Raw genomic sequence first — 22,646 nt, 5'->3', positions numbered from 1 at the left:
TAAGAATTAAAACAGTGAAAATAGTTACTTGCAGTAAACTTGGAGAATTTTAGCTGTGGGGTACTTCCTGGAGAAGGATATTCCATAACCCAAAGCATTCTTGCAAAAGAACAGTTCCCAACAAGAACCATGGAGAAAAAACTGAGCCAAAAAAAAACCTGATTGATTTGAAAATGTGGAAGTGAAATAAAGGCAAAGGATCGTGCAGAGTACATGAGATTTCCCAGAAGAAAGCACATTTCACAAGGAAAGGCTGACATTAGCTATCCATGATGTCATGGTTTTCTATAGATAGAAACTGGAGACTGCAGTTACTCTCCTGTGAAATGCAGCAATGCAGCCTTCCCAAGTGCAATACCCAGCTTTGGCATCGTGGACAGCAGTGAGCAAATGACTACAGAAAGCTTCCTGAACGAAGCCTGACTACTATCCCTCAAAAGCAATGTGACTTGTATACCAAAAGAACTGATCATTATTAAAGCACTGTACATTTTGCACCAGAGTCTATTTTTTCTACAATTATTACCTCAGGTGTTGCATATAACACCACACCACAGTGCGTGCTGAGGAACAACCTCCTTCCTTACTACTTGTTCCATCAGCTCAGTTAGGCCAGCATCTGCAGCAGTCACACCTTGGTGGGGTAATGGCCAGAATAAGGGCATTTAACAGCCATTTAACTTTCCCCAAAATTAGGGGCTGCATTTACAAGTTTGGTCTGGTTTGCACATTCCTTTTGCTATCCAAAGGTGGGTTTTGTATTAATGACTAACAATAACCAAAACCACCACAAATGAAAATTCTCTAATATTTAATATTCATTCAAACCAACACTGAAATTTGGTTAGAAGCATTTTTCCTCAGTCTCTTATCCACAGGTTAATAATTTTACATGTGTACTGAGAATAAAACAGCAACTATTTTCAATGGAATATGAGTTCTCATTCAGTAAATGGGGACAAAAAATAATTTTGCTTAAGAAGAGAGTGATCTGTACAGAAATTATGCAGGTATGCTAACATTCAACTCTTAATGTACTGCAATATAAATACAAAAGGAAGCATAAACCTCAAGACGTTACAGTCAATTTTTTTTTTTTTTTTTAATTTCTTTTGCTGGTTTTGTTTTTTGCTTTTTTATTTAAAGGCTGGGTAACCTCAGGCCATTTTTAGAAAAGGATTTTTCCAGTATTCCATTTTAAGAAAGCAGCATAAATGGAAAGGCAAAACCATCTTTGCTGGACCTTCACTATAGTGCCACATGTTTTGTGTTTTTATTTTTTCTACCATTTTATTCTTAGTAGGAATATTTTAAATAAGAATAAAGGACACAAAGGAATTCTGTGGGTAGCCAAATCTAGGCCTTTGCCACCACAAGAAACATACATAATAAAAAGGCTCAATCCTTTCAAGTTCCATCTCAAAGGTAATTACACATCTCCTGCCCCCACGCAAAAGGATGCTGTGCCAGAACCCCATTCCTCAGTAGCTATTTCTGTTCCTGCAGAGTTTTCTTACGGTCAAATTCCTAGGTGTTACTCTTGTCTTCAACAGGTCTCGTCTTCATCTTCATTTTGCTGAGACAAATTTCTTGGTTCATCTTTTTGTTCTCCCCTAAGTACGGCACATCCTAGACTGATTTATCAACTTAGCAAGTATTTCCAAATGTTTAAACTCATCTTTTCCAAATAGGAAAAAGATCTGAAGCCAAAACTTCAGTGAAGGTGCTGCCAATGTCTTCACAGCAGTATTAATATTACCATTTCTTCTGAGAACAACTCACCCAATACTTTCTGCAACAACATCTGCTTTTTCCATTGCAGAATCACCACAAGGCCCATAAAAAACTGCGATCGACCAATGTTCCTGTGTCTTCTACTTCCTCTGCAACTTAGAACTGATGAGACTCCAATTTATACATATTCGTCCCTAAATACACAACTCCATACTGTAATATATATAGTTGCCTCACACTGTAAAGAAGGCAGTAAAATTAAAACTTTATGTATGTTATTGTAAGAACTATGAATATGAATAAAATACTCAATATCTCCTCAAAAGGCTAATGTGCTAGGTCACACAGGAACGCTTTTACAATGCCAAATGCAAAGCAGAATCCTTATGAAACACTACTACCAGCTTTGTTACTGCAGGTACAGCAAGGTTTGGTCTTTATCAGACTAATATTGGATAGGATAATAGCACTGGTCACATTAAGTTTATCTGCAATTTTAACATGTTGAAGATTCAAAATAGCTTTCCCTAGAGTCTGTCGGTCAAGATTTCAGCTTTACAGAAAATAGGTGGAAAACTGTCAGAAATGTTCAATGTTACAGCCATCAGTGAGATGACAAAAGAAATGCAAGATGTTTTTCCTACCAAAGAAAAGAAGAAGGGACTATTTCTGGAAGTCTAAAAACAATCTGCAGACATGCTGAAACCTCCATCAGGTGGAAAGAGTTAGACTACAAGTAAAAAATTTGAGATTCAGACCACTAGCAATCCTGACAAATATGACGCCTTTATGGGTTACTGCACCATGGAACAGCTTATTTCAAGGCCGGTAAGGTAATAACACGGATATGACTTTGTGTATCTACTCTGTTTAATATTAACATTGTTATGATCATTCTCTGATTGCCACTAACAAAGTGACAACAAAGCAAGCTTATACTCTTCTGATAATCAACTTTGACAAGACAATTTCAACTCCAAGAGAAGCACAACTGTTTCTAAACACACTTAAATCCATAGAGTGGCAAGGGCAGTAAGGTAAGCATTGCCCACCAACTTGGGTACTCAAGCACCTCCCACAATCCAAAACCTTTTCCAAAATTTTGGAAGACAGGGAGCAGGTCAAATGGGAATAACCTCTGGACAGCATCATGAGTCCTGTAGAAAATCAGCCCAAACAAGAAAACTTGAAGACTTTCTCTTCCACACACCTTCCATCTTCTCCCTATTTTGGGTTTTTCTTTTTTGTTTGTTTGTGGCGGGTACTGAGACACAGCATCAGGTCACAGGAAAGTCAAAAATCACACACTGCTATACTCTGAGATGCTGAAATATATACAGTGATTGACATAAGCAATCTGTATTAAATGGAAATCAGTTAACTAAGTCATGAGGAAAAAAAAAAGCGTGACTGAGCGAGTTCATCTACAGTTCACAAGCTAGGTATCAACAAACAAGGCAGAAGCTGGAAACAAAGTTTAATAATCCATTTATTATCTCCAGTCATCACACATTGATGTTTAGATGATTACTCAGGGCCTGAAGCGCCTGTTTCTTCCTTTCTGGGAAAGGAGAAAAAAGCCTGAATGTGATGGAGCAGTGCCAGGTGGCACAAACAGACCTGAAGAGAATAAACACAGCAACAAGTGGCTCTGGGAGGTGCTGAGCACAGGCAAGCTGCAGCAACTTTTCTCTACAGGTAAATAGCATCAGCTTCATATTATCCAAAAGAATAAGGCAACCTCTGAAGGGGACAAGATACTGTTAACACAGCTGCTTATCCTGGATACAGTGCATGACATGATGTAATCACAAACATCAGTAGAACTGAAGCCGCTCATGCTCAAGCTGCCTTGCACCATCTCTCACCAGAGTATTATTGCTCTTACACTTGAAGAATTGCAGAGAATTATTTGAGCACATCCAATCCAGTGCAGAGGTGGCCAGCTGGTGACTCAAACCACCACTACTGCTGATTGAAGAGGAAGAGAAATACGAATTAAAGTTATCTGAACTGTATAACAGCAATCACTCAGTAAACGCTGCAGAAAAATCAGTTTAGAATGTTACATCTGGAAGGAAAGTATGATCACTTGACTGTGAGGAAGAAGCAGAATAAGGACGATGTTATAAAACTGTTTATCAGATAAGGATTAGATGCTCATACACATGGCCCTGTGAGCAGTACTACCACAATTCCCTGCATCTTAAATTACATATAGCCAAAGGTACAGATGCAGTGTTAAAACACTGTGAATGAGACATTTTAGACCATAGACAACTATTAAACACCCAAAGTTTCTACCTGCCCACCCTGTATTTTAATTAATGACAAGTGCTATGAAAGTAGTAAAACTCCACTCAAAACAACTTGGCAGACTACTCACCACTTCCTGGTCCTTGCATGGAATTAATGATCTTGTGGAAACAAGCAAGGCATGATTTCCGAGATAGATATCTTTTAACAGATGAATAATTAGTAAAAGCTTGGTAATTTTTCCAACACAGAAGTATTTGCATCCTTTCAGGTCTTATCAGTAACACCACCTTCCAATTAAGTTTAACTTGGAAAAAGCTGCTTTTAATGTGGCATAATTACAAGTCACAGGTTTTCCTCATATTCTCCTTCACTGTGAAGACAAGGCCAGGCTCCTTCCAGTGGTGCCCAGTGCCAGGACAAGAGGCAGCAGGCACAGACCAGAACACAGGAGGCTCCCCTTGAACCCCAGGAGCAGTCTGTGCTGTGTGGGTTCCGGAGCACTGGCACAGGTACCCAGGAGCTGTGTGTGGGGTCTGCTCTGGAGATGTTCAGAAGCTGCCTGGACACGGCCTGACCTGGGCACCTGCTGTGGGTGGCCCTGCTGCAGCAGCAGCTGGGCCCTGTGGCCCCTCCAAACCCAACCACTCTATCACCGCCATCCTTGCCTCCTCCACTGTTACTGTCTTGCTTTCCTCAATCTGATGGATGTAGACTATCCTTTTTTTCCCTTTCAGCATGTCTCAATAATAACTAAATTAAAGCCAGAGCAACAGTACTGAGGTATGCACAAACCAGAAAATGTCCAACTGAATGTAGCCTGCATAAATAAGTCTAGAGAAGGAAAGCATGAGGTATCACCAGGTTTATACTAGCTTAATAGTGCAGTGCCGTTACTTAAGTTCTCCTGAACCAACCAGATAGGAATTAAGCACTTCATCTTCCAAATACTCTCTACTTGCATTTTCTGCATCTCTTCTGGCAACAACCCTATGAGTTCAGTCTTTGGTTTGTAAAGCATTCTTTCATTTCTTTCTTTGTATAAGTGCTAATTTCAGCACGTCAGCCAGCAGGATCAAGCTTTTGGGCCACTCATGAACTGAAGCGTCTCACTCAGCTCCCAGTTGTTTGGCATGCCAGCACCCAAGAGGAGAAACCAATCACAGACGTTTGCTTCCCATATTCTGCAGGTAATAACCACTCTGCACTCCGAGGAAATAAAAGAAAAAAAGGGAAAAAAAACACAATAGTGATCCAAAAAATCATGTACAGGCTATTGCTGGTGCCTGCAACAGCTTTCAGAAAGTCAAATAAACACAGATGACTAGCAAGGAAATCTCAAGTTTATGTAATACACAAAATCTTGAGACTATTACTGAAAGTTATGGAGTGCTCCAAAGATTACAAATGGTCCCCAAGGAAATAATTGTAAAATAATAATAATAAAAAAAAATTAACCAGAAATCACAAATTGCATTTGTTCTGGCATATGACCTGTATATTTCTTGGAATTAAGTATCTTTCTTTTTATTAAAAACATCCATGTCTGTTCATGCTGGATTTAAAACATGAACAGAAGGCATTTGCTAGATTAACACCCTTGCTATCATGTTTTAACTCTTTAAAGAATGACACAATAAAAACTTTACATCTGATTCTCAACAGAGCTCATGATGGAGTTCAAATTTTCTCAAAGAAATATTATCTGTGTTGGTCACTCAGTATAAAAAAGACAGAAAGTAAAGAGTTAAAGCTGTTTGGCAGCTGTTACTTTAAGCACTTTGGGCTTTATAATTTGCAGAGCGTGTCAGTTCCTCCATCTTGGAACTTTTTTTTTTCTTTTTTTTTTTGAAAGCACCCAAGCAGAGGAATGTCACAGCGTGCTCATCTGCTGTGAGTACAGCAGTCAGAGATAGGATGTAGCAGGGACCTTGCCTCTGAACCTGTCAACTGTAGTAAATGATGGAATAGCCAGGAGATGACACAGACTGAATAAACAGAAAACTCAAAACTAAAGGAGTGTGTGGAATTGGACATGACCTATATAGAAGTGGTGCATAAGGGTGAGCAGAGCAGAGCAACATGACTTCCTACAGGGAGAAGATATGTGAAGAGGAGGGACAGGGACAGAACTGACCAGTTTTCCACAGTGAGACAATCGAGTACAACACCTCAAGTGCTCCTATTTCTTGTTCAGAAGATAAGGCCAACGTGTGGTACTAAAACCCAGCCACAGTAAAACCAAAGCATGCAGAAAACACTGATCTCATCTCTGATCAGTTACCAGAACTGAAGGACATGTGGCACACTGAGTTTGAAGAGAACACCTACAACTGAACCTCTTGCACAATGTCAGCCTTTGGCAAGTGAGGACAGACATCCATTTCACATACAAGCAAGGATACATTCATGTCTTCTTCATTTAGAAGAGGCATTCAAAGTCAGCAAGACATACACGTACTTTTCACAAATCCTCATCTGTTTACCTCTTTGAGCTACTCCCATTCTCATATGAACTTTACTCTCTTGTTTCCACCTTACTTTCTCTGCCATAGTGCACAGCTTGCAGCATTAAGAGGGACTGTAAAGCAGTTTCCGCTGTTTATCTCCCTGTGCAATGGAAAGAGGAAAACAAATTCAACGACATGACAGGTTACAGCTCAGCAGAAGCCCAGGCGCAAGCTGGGGCCCTCACGCACTACAGCTGTTTGCAGCAGCTAGGACCCAAGTAAGAAGTTACAGTGGCAGTAGGCAGTGTTAGTCCAGCATCTGCCAGCTGCAAGCACAGAGCACAACAATGAGACATTTGTTCCCAACTCACACAGCAAGGCAAAAACAACTATACAGCAGCTACCATTCTTCTGAATAGAAGCCAGTAAGATGACTTTTAAAATTATTTTTATTTTTAATTTCTCCCAAAGAGTTCAGAAAATTCTCCAAAGAGTCATTCTTTCACTTTTATTACTGCATAGCTCCATGTAACGTGGCAGCAGAACTCCCTAGAAAGCAGCTGCAGGGCTGCGGTAAGCGGGACAATTCATCAGCACAGCCTCCTGCTGCCCTGCCCTGCCAGCCCAGTGCGCCTGCAGGAGCTGCAGCATGGGATCCTCCAGGCAGGAGGCCAGCACAACAGGCCTATGTCTGGCTGCAGCATGTCCAAAAGAACACTCAGGTCTGGCTGAAGGCACAACAGGTAGCAGCCAAGAGATGTTGCCATGATTATCATTTAACCTGGCTTCCCTTAAACTGGAGTGACAAGAGACACTGCTCCAGCTACACTGCCATCCATGCACATTCCTGGGTGCTAGCAAAGACCCCTCCAAAGGGTTTCATTCCACCTATATGCTCAGAATCTCTCTGCAGAAACCACTGAGCAACCAAACCTGTTCAGACACTTCAGATGGGGATGGGAACCTGGGGCAGAGCACAGGGCATGGAGCAGGGCAAAAGCTGAAACAGCTGTGCTCAGAGCAGCCCAAGCCACAGTCTGAAATGCCGCCAAGGACAGCACACAGATGGGCAAATAGACAGGTAGTGTAACTGCAGCAACACAGTTTGAAATGCTGCTTGGAGAAGCTCAAGTGAATCTGACAAAGCATGAAGTATCTCTGGAGTTACCATGAGGATGGACTGCCTCCAGCAATGAGCAGCAGCAAACAGGTGGGTGACAGCCACTGCACTGCAGGGAGGTACTACCTGTACTGAAGGAGCTCGGAATCAAGGACCTGCAGCAGTTCCACAAGTATCAATTTTCAGTGATGTAATTTGCAGAATAAGACATGATTCTGTCACTCTCACCATGGATATCAGAGATAACCATAGAACTCCCATTCTCTTGTTACATGGTATCGTGGCTTTAAGTGAATGTCTTACATAGTCATCAGGCCCATATAATCTTGGAAGTACAATATATTTTTTCCTTTGGTCACTATGCACCCACACTAAAGTCACTCACCACCTAGCACAAAGCTCAGAATTCAGAATTCACTGGCTCTGTGCAAATATCCAATTCAAGATGTAGTCAGATTTTAGGATACCTTCTCTCCCTCTTGGATCCTGTTTACCTTAGTTTAGACAAAACGATACAAAGAGGGTCATGTTTCTTTTTTTTTACTGCTAAGCATATCTGTTTTTCAGAAGGTACAATTTATATGTGGTATTGAAAGCACTACCACACAGTAAAGGATTAATTTTCTTGAGCTATTAGAGAGAACAGGGAAAAAATTCTAAGCAGTATAGGCTTATAAAAAGATAACAATTGAACAGAAACACATCAAAAACATTAAAAAGTCTAACATTAATATCCACTATTCCTAAGAAAGCTGGAAATTTGTAAGACTTGACAATATGCAAATAGCACGAAAACTGCAGGATTAGATGACAAGGCGGCAGCACTGCTTGATTAGAGGCCTCAACAGATTGTTTAAAATGCTAGAACACGGAAGTACACATCCTCATACACACAATTAGCTCACATGCCTTCTATCTGTTAGCAAGGAATTCTTTCAAATTTATTTCATGAACAAGGAGAGAACAAACACATCTGCATGTGTTTGCAAGCCAAAGCTGCTTTGAGCAAAGCAAGGGAGCAGAAAAGGAAGAAGACAACTCCTGATGACAACACCTGGCATTATAAAATAGCCACAGCAACCCAAGAACCAAATTTAAGCCAAGTATCCTGGACAACACATTACTTTCATAGAACAATGATAATTTACAAAAGACAACCACTAAAGTTTTTCAAAGTACAGCGTATCATACCACAAACATATAACTGAAAATGGTGGAAAACGCATTACATTTTTACTACCATGAGGTAAGGTTTGATTTGTACCATATGGCCTTGCAAGACAGGCATGTGTGCACGTCTCCATGTGTGTGCACAAAAGCCAAGGTCTCCAATCCACAACCGTACCCATTCCAGTACTCTAGCAGCAGCAAGAAGACAGGAGGATTCAAGCAAACACAAAACTCACACTTTTCAGACCTGCAGAGGAAAGCTAATCATAATGATTCACTAAGTTAGTCTCAGAAGTCTGAGAACTAATACAAACTGACATAAATTCAAGCATGAATGTAATACATAGCTATGTTTATAGTTCTTCTCCTTCTACAGTGCTTAAAAAGAAGTAAAGCCTAACAACAACCTATTATAGTGGTGTCTGTATAATTCATGATAAGAAAAGGATCAATAGACATATCGTTAAGTTCTTTTCCTCTCCACTATTCTGTTTTGCACCACGTTAAACACACAGCATTTTACTTGCGCCTTGGGCAAAAAGGCCCAGTTAACACAATGTATGGCTGCCCCATAAAATTGTATCTGAAGCCATCAGTCTGAGTTTAAAATAAAGAATCTGAAACCAAATATTATACGAGGACCACAGACAGCATTACTTACAAGTTCAATTAGTTACTGGCATACTTCTCTGAAATGAACGTTCCTTTGCATTACCTCCTTCTGAGACAAAACATCTGCTTCTTACAGTAGTTTCTGCACTGTTAAAAAGTGAGTGCTTGTTTGTAGTTACAACACCCTGAATTTGAGGTGTTTCATCCCCCTGCTGCTTAAGAATACAAAATGAGACTGATGTTAACAACATCAAGCTTGCAAGTATATTTGAAACAGAGATTTGTTTATATGTCTACTTCTGAAAATGTAGGTTGTTTTCTGGCAGATTGAAGTAAAATTAAAAATAAAGCTTGACTTGATAGGAAGAGGAAGGCAAGGGAAGGAGCACAAGGCAGAGGAAGAACGTTCCTTAGTACTCATACCTGGAACAAATCAAATTTCATTTCCTATACAGAATGTTTTACATGCCCACCTATCATCTTTGCACTATTTTTTTTTCTTACTTTTATTGTATAGATTCAGAAGCCAGGCTTGCCATCCACTTGGGGGACAAGCGACTTTGTGTCTACATACAGAAAATAGCCTCAAATTCAAACAGAAATTGTCGCTGAGGTGGCCGCTGTCTGCTTCCCCAGCAGGTTGAAAGGCAGTCCCAGGTGCAGGAGCACAGCCCCACGCCACAGATCCCAGGCCATACCCCATCTTCAGCATTTGCCCATACATTCACACAAGTTTAAGAAAGAAAAGCACAAAGTGCCAAGAAAAGGGTGATTAAATCTGAAAACAACTTCATGATGGTTTTACAAGGTCCCTAATGACTGAAATACACAAGGCAGGGCTTAAGACCTTAGAGTCAGACTCTCACATAGTGTGGGTTTACTACCCAGCCTTCACCTGGACAGTATGCCATCTTGGACCCTGTGCTTTCTCTGTACTGCTCAACTTATCCTCTGCTCAATAGAAGCATCTTCCCTAGCCTGTGGAGAGTAAGCTCTCAAAGCAACAAGTGTTCCTTCTGTTTCAAAGATATGCCTTTTATTAATGGAATCTTTTTTTTTTCCTTCACTCAAGATTCCGTAAGAGAAACTTACAGACACAGCTGAGCAGTAGAAAATGCTGCTCCTTTTGAAAAACACACACATCTCCTTCAAAGCCTTTGGGCTGCCCAAAGCTCTTCTGAATTTTAAGAAGACTTGGACTAACAAAGACCAAAATGATAGACCAGAAAGTAAGCCTTCAAACTGATGTTGCCATATACTATTTATGGTCAGCCCCCAGATCTCCAATAGCTCTTTGCCAAGGGATTATTTAGAATACAACCTTATTAACTGCTGACCTGTTTAACAGTAGACAGAATGGCATAAAGCAACAGAAGCAGTGAAATTTCTGCCTATCAGCATCAGCATCATGGTCAGAAATACTGCTGTGCATTCACTCTTCCAGCAATTCAGCATGCAATTCATTCACCACAGTTTTCTAAGGCACAGGCATGCATGAGCAGAAAAAATATCATCTGAGAAGGAGTTTGGCATGATGTTAGCTGTAAAAATTTGAGCTTCGGTATTTCCCACCATGCAGCTAGGCTGGAGATAAGGGAAGAAGATAGTACTTGATCATTCTGAGCTGCCAACGAGACTGCTAAGACTTGAATGCATCAGATATTAAAAAGCATCTTTGTTTATGTGCAATCATCCATGGTTAACAGATTCTCCATTGCAATGACCAAATCTACTGAGCTATTACTTATTTATAAGTTTGATCTTAAGAGCTTATGTATATTCCTTATTTTTTTTCACAACAGAAAAATTTCTCAAAGTTTAGACTGCCCACTTAAATTATGCATTAAGGGAGTATAAACATATTCCCTTGTACAAGGAAAAAACATTACCTTCCTAGAACATCACCAAAACAACAGCTCTGCTCTATTACTCAGCCTTCACCTCTCGAGGCCCAAAGATGTTTCTGTGCACAAGGTTAACGTGTGACATGATGCAGTTAAGTAAATCAACTTAGCAGACATCTTCAGAAAAGGGACTGAAGGAATCTCTCTGCAGCAACAGTAAAATGTGCTTTAGAAGAGTAGAATTAATGAAAGATTAACTACACACAGGTAAAATTACTAATTAAAACAAGATCTCCAGCAAGATTCTGACTGCAGCTAAGGAGTGCCAAGAGTAGATAACTATTCATTATCTGATCTAAAGAAGGAAGTCCTTGGAAGTTCTTATCTAGTCAAATGTCTGGAATAGCAGAGTGTTCAACATGATCTTTAGTGCATCAGGTTCTCTTCCTTCAACAACTGATTTTTAGAAGTGTTTTTACCAACTTAATATTCCAAAGCTGGCTGCAATTATAACAAAATAGCTTGCAGCAATACAAAAATTTGAAATGCATCCCATTAGAAGCTCTTGCTCACACTGCTTTGGGCTGCTTGAAGCAAGTGTATTTTTTAATTTTCACACAGACTGCTAACAACAATATTTACATGGAGTGAGTCTAGTGCCATAATTCCCCTCTAAAAAGTTTTAACTAGCAATACACTCAAGAATGAAATAACTCTTCTGGTAAGAACAAAGGAAATCTTATCTTTTGAAGAAAATGAGCTTCTTCATATTAAATCTTTAACAGTGGGGGAAAGGGGGGGGGAGAAGTAACACTTCCCCCACACAGGCATCCCTCAAAACAACAAAAATACAGCTCTGGTTTCAAACATCTGTGTTTCTGGCTCCTGTAAATCATACATCATGAACCCAGAGACTGCCTGAAACTTAAGTTATTTACCATGAGCTTGACTGCAGCACCAGACACTGAAATGAGGAGAGCTGCAAGAATACTCTGGGTACTCACAGAAAAGCTACAAGAGCAAGTATATTGCTGTGCTTCACAGTGTCTGTCAACATTATTACCACAAGTAGCTTTTTAAACTACTGTAATATTTGTCCAGGTCAGCATGCCACTCAGCAGGTTTCCAAACTTGCCAGGAGCACAATTTACAGCAAAGCAAAGAGAGCAACTCCTGCTGCCTGGAGCCGATGCCAGCCATTCTGCAAACACAACGTGAGGCCAGACGTGTCCATTGCCCAGCCGCCCAGCAGTGTGTTCCCACCTTCCTGCCTCGCCCTGTAGCCCAGCACTCCTGTTCCCAGGGCTCCCAAACCCATTCATTTCCCTGGTATTGCCTGCACAGCTCAAACATAAATAAGGAACTGCCTCAGCACTCCCAGCAGACCTTCCTGTCACCCCGCAGTCACGGCACTCCGGCCTTTCAAGATAGCAGAGGGCCATGCAGGGACAGAAGTAGGGTGGGATAAGAAATGAAGCCGCCTTATCTTTCAGCAGACGCCCTAAACTAGGAGACATCAGTGCAAGAGTGTAATAACTAAGGAAAGCAGGATCATTGTCTGGAGGAAGGTGGGAATTGCTCTAGCTGAATGACAGCTGAGTGGCAGCGCCAGGCACCAGTTACTGTGCACTTACAGCACACTGATAAAAATTAACAGAATGCGATGTTAAGTGCCCAGTACTGCCCTCTTGCATTTCTTCAGCCTGTAAATTCGCCAACGTGCATCACTGCATCCCAAGCCATTAGGGACAGGCTGAGAGCAGAGCAGAGATGACTTGGGCACTAATCCGTATGTTACACTGCAAATAGCAGAAAAACCAATGGGAGCTACACATCACGGTGCACACTGTCTTACACTGTGGGAGAAGCTGTTCCGATCCCATGCCAGGTACAAATCAGAGCAGCTGAGGCAGCCAACCACCTGTCTGGCCAGAGAAGGAGATGGTTGTGGCTGAGAACACCTCTGAGCATCTACAAGTACAGGTCCAGGGCTGCCAGTATTTGCTGTTCAGAGCTCTAAGAAGTTTTTTTCATTGTATTTTGGGCAGATTCGTTTAAGAAATTATTTTTACCTTTCCTTTGAGAAATGAGGCAGTATGACATTTTCAACAACCACCACCTTCAAGCAGTAACTTCTAAAACAGCTCACTTGCTGCACGTTGTGCCCTACATTTCATGTGCAGATCTACAATCCATTTAATCCTGCATCAAATGGCACTGTTGCCACAAAGCCTTCATTTTCATTCACCAGTTCCTCTGAACCCAGCAATGTTTGTGCAACTCCCTGTGAATCCAGCTTGGGAAGCAATCCAGGTGAAAGCAGAGCCGGTAAGTACACAAGTCTTCAGTGGGTCACTTCCTCCATGTGATTTACCACACAGCTACACAAATGCCAGAGAAAGAGAAAAGAGACAAAGGTGAGAGCAACAATACAGCCTAACCCAGAATAAATCAACTCTTGGGAACACAAAACTAATTAAGTCTGTGGGAAAACCAACACGTAGACAAGCCCAAACAACTCTGTAACTCTCCCTGTTTCCAAACCCTTCTTTTAGCTTATTTACCCTTGGGAGGAAAACACTTAGACTCATAAATGTAACACCATAAAGACAAATGTTTTAGAAATTTAAATAGACTATTAAGACTTGAATGAGTTGTTGTCTGAGAAATGCGTGATAACCCAACCAGGTCACCCAAGGGTGTGCACTCATTTAGCAGAACTACATGGTATGCAACCAGTAGCTCTGAGGCTGACAGTAACACTGTCCTGATGAAACTTCCAGTGATGGTATCTAGGAGAGGATCCATTGGGCTAAATGGCAGTGTAAACAGTGCTGGCTGGACCACACAGCCAGAGGATGCTGCAGCATGATTCATCTGACTAGATGTGCAAACTCTTGGTAATAGGAACTATGCTCAGCTCCATTAGCCAAACAGATCAGATATGCGTGTCTGTAAGCAACACAAATGACCAGCTGAGATGAAGACATCTAAACATGCAGGATGCACTCTACCCTAGGTGACAACTGCACATCCTCTGCATGGGAAGAGTCACACTCAAGTAGCATAGAAGCACAGACTTACAGGTGAGATGCTTGGACCTTTGACTTTGCACAACTGTCTGTCTGACCCATATGGGCGGGATAAAACTGCTGATAGATTTCCACCCAGCAGCAGCAGCCTAAATACAGCAACTATCTTACTTGTTGTTATTATTTTATAAATCAAGGAAGCCTTACAACACTACTTGAGAAACTCTTGATGCCATATTGGTACATATCCATGCCTCCAAAGGACGAAAGATAACATTTTTTTTCCAGTAATGACAATCACAAAGGTAGGATGAAATAAGACAGAGTACCCTACACTGCTGTCATCTCTAGAAACTGCTCCAAAAAGAAAGGCTCCATTTGTTGTGTTTTTTTTGTCTGCTCGTTTTCTTCTTGCTTTGTTTTAATCAAAGCATGACTACCTTACATCTCTATCTCTTATTTACCTCAGCTTCTACACACTGTCAAAATAAAAGCCTTTTTGCTGTCCAACCTCACTCACAACTATCACACAGTACAACAGTTCTCAGCACAATTGCAGGTAGGACTATCTTGAGAAAACTCCAAGCATTTTGCACTTCATGGGACTCAGTTCCATCATTACCCCCTGCTGAAAGGACGCTGCTACTTCCTTCCTTCCCTTGGCTTCCCTATGCCTTCCTCCCTGCTGCTCTGTGGCTCCTCAGAGCCAGGTTCCCAGAGGGAATGTGCTGAGAGTGGCCCCTGTGGAGTCATCCCATGTCCAACAGGGCTAATGGGATCCCTCCCAGACATTAAATGTTCATAGCACCCTGTCTGAAAACATCCAGTGCAGCAGCAGAGCAGTCTTCCACTGGTGCACATCTAGGCTCCTATTGACAGTGACAGGAAGCCTTTCCCCACTGGCGCACAAGGAGCACAGATAATGGGTAAAGACAGGATTTCACTCTGCTACACTTCCATGGCATGGTACAGTGTCAGCCTGTAGCTGCAAAAACTCAGAGTAGGAACAATTAAAAGATCTTCAGTGTTGGATTTCCAGAGGGAGATTTGTGCCTTGCCTGCAAAGAGATTGCTGCTACCTAAAACACACTTTATATTAACAGCAGTTCTGTTTAAACATACCCAATCCCCCATGCAGTTAAGCACGGGAACCAAATTTACAGACCATGCTTTACATAATTGAAATTTTACTTCAGATCATCTTCAAATTCACTGCTCTTCAAATAAACAAAATGGTGAAATGGGTGCATCTGAACCAGAACATTTTACATTATTTGACTCAAAACACTGGCATTTCACATGAAATGAGAAATAGAGCTTTATGCAGAATATATTTAAATACTACTTTCAAAGTCACAGACTTGCTGTATGTCAAATAGGATTCTGTGTTAATATTTTAAAATGAAAGATTCAATGCATTTACTAAAAGCAACAAGAAATGACAGAATGTTCACATATATCTTTCCAGTTTCCAGTAAAACTAAAGATGTGTTCACAGAAAGCATGCGTATTAGGCTTATTACCCATTCACAACAAGCCAGATACTACATTAGCTGAAAACTTAATGTAAACCAGCTCATAGGAAAATGTTTCTGGAATTTCTGAAGCAGAAAACTCACTCAGTATTTTCTTCTCTTTGGTATTTCCTAAACCAAAATCTCTTAGGTATGTATGGTAATTCCAAAAAAGCATTGTTACAGGCAGGTTGGTTTCACTCTTTCCCTTGCAGAAACTTGTCAGAACAGACAAAAAATCACCCCCCCCAAAGGTACATTAATATAAAATAATTAGCATTACTTATTTGTTCCAGAAAATACAACTCGCTTTATGCAGGCTTCTCATCTTTCTTATTTGTGCTGCCTGACAGGTATATGGTAAAACCACCAAGAGCTGTGGGCAGAACAGCAACACTCTGTTCTGACAAAAGCTACTGCTCTTCATATTTAAGGGCTGAACCAACGTATACTTCACAAAGGGAAATCCATCCTACAAAAAGTGCAGTACAGGGGAATCATTGGCATCATGAAAAAGAAGTACCCACATTATCACCAACAGCAGGGACTCCATGGGCATTAGGAAGGCTGCGTCCACGTTGACAGTGGAAGGTATGCCTGAGTAGCAACATCACGGATAAACAGTGAGTGTCCTCCAAGTGTCCCAGGTGATCCAATAGCTGTTTATGACTGCTGTGTTTAAGGAAGCATATCCATTACCTTGTCAGGAAGTTTAATTTTGTCTTTAAGGAACCTCTAATTGTTATTTTCATTATAATGTATTTCATCTTCTTTTTTGCAAGTGCCTTTGTAAACAACTTCTGAGAGTATGCTATCACACCAAGGTGATACCCAAGGAAACAAAGGCACCAGAAACAGCTTGTAGCAATGGTCTCTGCAGCCCAGAGCCACGCACAAAGTCTCCCTGACACGCATTTTGCTCCCAGTTCTTGCAGGCAGTAACACTGTCAGTAGTCACTGCCCATTCATGGGAGAAAAGAACCCACCTAAAGTTTGCAATGGCAGTGGGCAGTGACACTCTTACCCTGCAACACAGCAAAGCCACTGGTCTCTCAAGTTTTCCAACAAACCTAAAAGCTCAGTTAGCCTTCCATCCCCACACATATATACAGACATGCAGGCTTTTGTTAAAAAACCAGGCATACAGTCAAGCTGCATTTCATTGCTCCTGTAGAGCATTGACTGCTATTCGAGACCATTCACTTGCCAGAAGTTGGCACTGCAGCAGTCCCTAAAAATGCCATGGATCAGGTTTCTGGTCACATATAATAAGAGGAGTCAGTAGGAGGTTCAACAAAAGAGAACCAAAAACACAGAGAGGGATCGAGGGAAGGACGGAGCAGGTTGCTTTAGGCTGTACATTAGGTAACACCTAGCAATTAGCTCATCTCAAGGCAGAAGCAAACAAGGGACCACAGGGAAGCCGTGTGTGTTTGCCATCCCCTGACAAGCACATCCATGGTGCTCTGAGCCATACACAAGGTGAGCTGAACAATTTACTGCAAGGTTCTGCAGACTACAAAGGTGAGTATGATCATCCCCTAGAAAGGCTGCAATTTTACACCACTCACTCACAGAGGTGATTGCTCATTTGTTCCAGCTCTAGACATGCTATTTACAGGCACTAGCAGTTTAAGCATGAAAAAATCTACTATTTCTCCTGATCTGATAACTGATAAAACCAACCAATACATCCCCTTCATTGACATTTCACAATACTATCTAGCACTAAGCAAACATTTTGCTCCTTCACTAAAAGAAAGCAACATCTTCTGTACTGCTTTAGAGCAATTTACTTTACGCTATGATGAGTCCATTTGTGGTCTCAATGAAATAGATGTTTGCATGTGAAGGACATCAGCAATTTACTAATTGAGAAGACTGAGAAGAGATGGCACAGCAGTGCAAGGTGAAAAAGATTGCTATTTCTACATCACCAAATCTTTATCGCTGTGGCCAAAACTGGAAGCTCAGCAAAACCATCTTAGAAAGAAGCCAAGAGCGTAAGGGTCTCCTTGCAGCTGTTACTGAGCTGTCCAGAAAAGCAGCCTTCATAAAATGTCCAGCTGAAGCATTGTGAAATCAGCTTTCACAATGTCAAGTCATGTAATGGCTGACTGCAGGCAGGCAAAACCAAACAGCAGCACTCAAGCATCAATTTCCCTATTGTCCAGGCACACAGAGGGAGAAGGTAACACATTCTAAGCAGTGACAGATGAACCTCTATTCATCACCACACTAGGAAAAAACATCTGCTCTATCTTATCCCATGGTTACAAAGGTGGGACAGCCCGGGCCTATGCATCCATCGGTAGAGCAGTCCTTGAACTGGATGCTATCTGTTATTCAAATGCTTTATTTCAAAACTTCTTAGGTTAGAATAACTAATAAAACACAAAGACCAATGAAGACTAATTGAAACCAATACTTTTTGCATCAGACAAAAACCATATAGGACTTCTGCACTACAACATAGCAGCCAGTATTCTTTTTAGAAGATCTTTCCTAGAATCTATGAATGACACATCATCACCTACTGCAAAGTGAAGTTCAAAAACAACAACGAAATTTAAGCTCTTCTCCAATCACATTGGTTTTGTCTCAGTTCAGCCTGAGTTAGCATTACCCCCCCATACAACTATTGAATTCCTGCTTTGCCAGGGCTCCCAAAGTTGGAAAGCATCTGTTCATACGAAGAGAACACATTGAGCAGTTTGTCTGCACTCAGGCAAATGACCAATTCATCATAATGCAGCTTAAAGGGCAGCATGGGGTCTTTTGTATCTTTTTGTTTGTTCACAGGTTCTTTTTTTTTTTGCTGTTGTTTTCATTTAAAATAAAGATTTCTATATATCCATTTTAGTATGCGTTCAAACCACTTTCAGCTTTGGAACACACAATAGAACAACTAAGACAAATACAATTTAGACCTCACTTGAAACACTGATCAGGCACAGGCATCTGAGAAAAGTTAGAGGTCTTATCACTCCTTAAATGTATCTTCCTGGAATTGTAACAACTTCACTCTCAAGGTGCTAAATTTCAACAGTGACAATAATGAACAACTTATCTGCATGTACTTTACTGTATACATTAAGAAAAAAAAAAGTTATTTCACTTGTAGAAACTTACAGGTTAACTCTGCGACCTTCAGAGGTCGCAATGCATCTGCATAATGCACTAAATAAGGTAACAGCCTGCCAAAGTCATTCAATTTTCTAAATAGGTACTAAATGCAGACCTTAATTACCAGTACTTTCCATATTCACAAATTATGTAATAGGCCTGCCCAAGCAGATTTTCAGGCTAGAAGTGCCTGAATGTAAGGCTGAGAGCAGCAAGAAAAAGAGAAATACCAGATGCAAAGAGTGGCACCTTCCATCCTTAACCAGAACAGCAACCACAGGCCCCACGCTCAAACAGCTCCAAGTCCAGCACATTATGTGGCCTGTTGACACAGGCATAGAAAATCTTGACTGGGTCTCATCTAACGACTCCATCACAAGGAGGCCTGTACCCCGATCTGTTGTAATCTACTCAATATTAAATGTTTCAGTTGAAGCAATTATTCCACAAAGGCATCTGGTTTTCTCACCTCCACTTTTACTGTGATCCCTCGATATTCTAGACTCCTCCCAGACACGAGGGGTAGGAAAGAACACCCTCCGCATACATCCCTAAACTTTGGCAACAGTGCCCTTCACCTGTAGCAGTAATTATCACCACAGTGCTAAAAGATCAGGGCAGAAAAACAGTTGGTTTAAGCTGTATAAGCATTTATCACTTACTGTGCTCAGCATACAAACAAGGAATGCGACTGGCACTACAACCCCATCCCCCAGAAGTTCACACCTTATGACTATGCAAACTACAGTTCCTCATCTCACTTTTTTTTTAAAAAAACAAAAAAAAACAAAAAACAAAAACAAACAAACAAAAAAAAAACAACCCTCAATAAGGAACTGGTAACTAATTATCACAGCTGAACAGAATTCACTTCAGCACTGGATCAGTTTGATGTAACCATTACTAATGTGCAGTTCCAAAGCTCATCATGGGAATTTGGAAAATAATCCTACCTGTGAAAAACCCACATGTTCTTACACTGAAGATAAATTTAGACCATTTCATCTAGATATAAATGTTCTCAACTCACTGACATGGCTGCTATTACTTAAATAATCAGCCATCAGTTCTGATGGGGATGTAGCAGCTATGAAGATAAGCCTTTCCATATACAATGAATTGAGCTTGACAGTAGATGACAGGATCAGCACGGCAGCTGAAAAGCACTAATTCTGCTTATACTTTACCATTCTGACCACAAATACAAAAGACTTCCCATATGATACAGAAATTACTGTACAGCTTGATATCTAAAGAGCTAGCATCAAGGGATGCACACAGTTGTGCTACTCCCTGGCATGTCTACCACTAAAATACTGCCCTGAGTCTAACAGCCCTTGAATCATAGTTCAGCAGTTCTTATTCTGTAAGTGCCAATGTCATTAAAGATGGTTGAACAGGATATCAGACTGCCAAGAGTGCTAGGTTTTGCTATAAGATATCAGTACCTTCTGAATACTCTGTACAAGAACACTGGTTCACCTACATCTTACCTCACCACAAATACAGCTGTGTAAGAATCGAATAAGGTTCTAAACATACTCCTTTTTTTGTTGCAAACGTTGCTCACCGGTTCTTAATGACACATAGGACAGGCAAGCTTAGAGGACACAGGACATGAGCACACTCTTCACACAGTGTCCTTTCCTCCCAAAACAGTGAGAAGAAAGCTGCTAACCCACCATAAAGGCTCAGCTTCCACCTCAGATGACAGCCGTAGCTACCGGACAACAGGAGCTATGAGGCTCACGCTGACCACGCTGGAGATGTTTCCCTCAGCAGTGCTGAGTACCATTAGACAGACACGTTTTCTGCCTTCTGTCACAACTGCGGTCCCGGTGGGCACGGTGCTGGCACCGGGCCCCCGATCGAGATCTCCCACCACAAGAGGTGAGGCAAGGTGACGCGGGCACGGAGTAGCATCTCCCCATCCCAACCCGGGCTGCGGGGCACAGGGCAGGTGCACCTCATCGCGAGGGCACACGCCGTGTCCAACGTACGCGTGCGGATCGGGGCAGAGCAGCGTGCCGGGGCTCCGGCCGGGCCCAGGAGGGCCGCAAGTTGCTCGGGGCCGGGGAGCCGCGCCTGGGGGGCTCGGGGGGCTGCCGCCGGGGTTCTGCTCGTGCCCCAGCGAGACCGGAGCGGCTGCGAGCGCCGGGGCTCGCCCTGCCCGCCGCCCAGGCCCGCGGGCAGCCCACCGCACCGAACAAAAGGCCCGACCGAGGCTCGGAGACGTCCCGCCAGCCCGGGGTACGAGCCCGCAGCCCCGGGCCTGCCGCCGCCGCTGCCCCTCGTCGCCGCGGCGGGATGGCCGCCGGGGGAGACGGATGCGGAGCAACGGCTCAGGCAGCGCCGGGGGAAGGGGCGGCACAAAGGGGCCGGCGGCAGCCCCTACCCCGCCGCTAACAAAGCTCCCGGCCCGGGGGTCGCGCCGCCCCCGCTGCGGGGCTTCCATCCCGGCGGGCCCGGGGCTGCGGGCGGGGGCAGCCGCGCCCCACGTCCGGAGGGGCCCGGAGGGCTTTCCCACCGCCGCACCCCCCCCCCCCGCCATCTCGGCCCCCCGAGTCGGCCGCCCGCGCGACGCAGCCCCCCGGGGCCGCGGCACAAAGCGGGCCGGTCCCGCCGCCGTCGCCCCCCTCCCCGCACCGACCTTGAGCCGCCTCGGGCGCCCCTAAGGTTTTGGTCACCGCCTTCCACACGTTGCAGCCCAGCAGGCAGAGGAGAAGCGCCGCCGACCTGCTCATTTCCACCCGCCGCCGCCAGCCGCCGCCAGGGAGGAAAGCGCCGCCGGAGCCGCTGCCCGGAGGAGGAGGAGGAGGAGGAGAAACAGCCGCATCAGGGGCCGGCCCGCTCCGCGCCTCCCTCCATGTTGCCGCGCGCTGCCCCTCCTGCTTTCTCCGCCCGCCGCATTGTCGCCCCGCCGCGGCTCCGCGGCCCGCGCTGTCCCCGCAGGCCGGGCAGGAGGGAGGAGAGGTGGGAGGGCCCCACTTCGTGCCGGGCGCGATTATTTCATTTCATTTTTTTCCTCCTCCTTTTTTCCGCCCCCCTCCCTCCCGTCGGGGCAGCCGGGCTCTGCCGCCCGCTCCTTAACCCTTCGCGCAGCCCCGCGCCCCGCCGCGCGGCCCGGCACCACAGCGCCCCCTGCCGGCCGCTCCCCGCACCTCCAGCCGAGGACCGCGCTCCCCACCCCGCTGCCAGCAGCCCCCCCAGCTCCGCACCCTGCGGCTCTACGGCCCGGCACCCCCCGCGGGGCAGTCCGCCCTCCCGACAGGTGCTGCGTGCTTACCTGCCCGGGGGAGGAGGAGGGGGCGGCTCCTGCCTGGCCGCGCGGCGCCGCCGCGTTCCCTCAGCAGCTGCAAAATGGCCTCCTCGGCGGCACTGCCCCCCGCTGCAGCCCGGCAGGGGACGAGGCGGGCGTGATGGCTCACGGGGGCCCGCGGGACCCACGGCCTGCCCGCCTGTTGCAGGAGAAGCGCTTTTTAAAATAAACAAACGCAACAGCAATCGAAGACCCACCGAGAATGAACGTATCTACTGTTTCTGCTCTCAAAACTGATTAAAAAAAAAAAAAAAAAACTATTACAAAGAGGGGCGAGAAAGGAAGGGCGAGTGGCTGCAGAGCAGATGCCAAAGGCTGAAGTTGTAGTTCTGCTCCCTCTGGGCCACAGCCTCACAGAGCCCTGGGGATGCAGCTCAGGAGATCGCAGCTGTCCCTCCGAGGCTCCCTCACCGGTTTGCATTACTCCATCCCTCAGAGCATCCTTTGGCGCACTTCTTCTCCAGGAGAC

The 22,646-nt window shown here is 43.8% G+C and overlaps 1 protein-coding gene across 1 annotated transcript in view; it reads right to left on the bottom strand.

Annotated features, from left to right (window-relative positions):
* FAM171A1 (family with sequence similarity 171 member A1) overlaps nt 1–22,163 on the bottom strand; it is an 84,466-nt gene extending 62,303 nt beyond the window's left edge. Inside the window, exons 1-2 of the mRNA XM_048950987.1 lie at nt 22,145–22,163; nt 21,509–21,654 (exon numbers count right to left, since the gene is read on the bottom strand). Coding sequence (XP_048806944.1) covers nt 21,509–21,602 — 94 coding nt within the window. The 5' untranslated portion in view covers nt 21,603–21,654; nt 22,145–22,163. The remainder of the gene's footprint in view (nt 1–21,508; nt 21,655–22,144) is intronic.
* Between the last annotated feature and the right edge of the window lie 483 nt (nt 22,164–22,646).

This window comes from Lagopus muta, chromosome 7 (assembly GCF_023343835.1).
Source record: "Lagopus muta isolate bLagMut1 chromosome 7, bLagMut1 primary, whole genome shotgun sequence".
NCBI lineage: Eukaryota > Metazoa > Chordata > Aves > Galliformes > Phasianidae > Lagopus > Lagopus muta.
The sequence above is the reverse complement of the archived record's forward strand: the minus strand, read 5'-3'. Positions and strand labels throughout refer to the sequence as shown.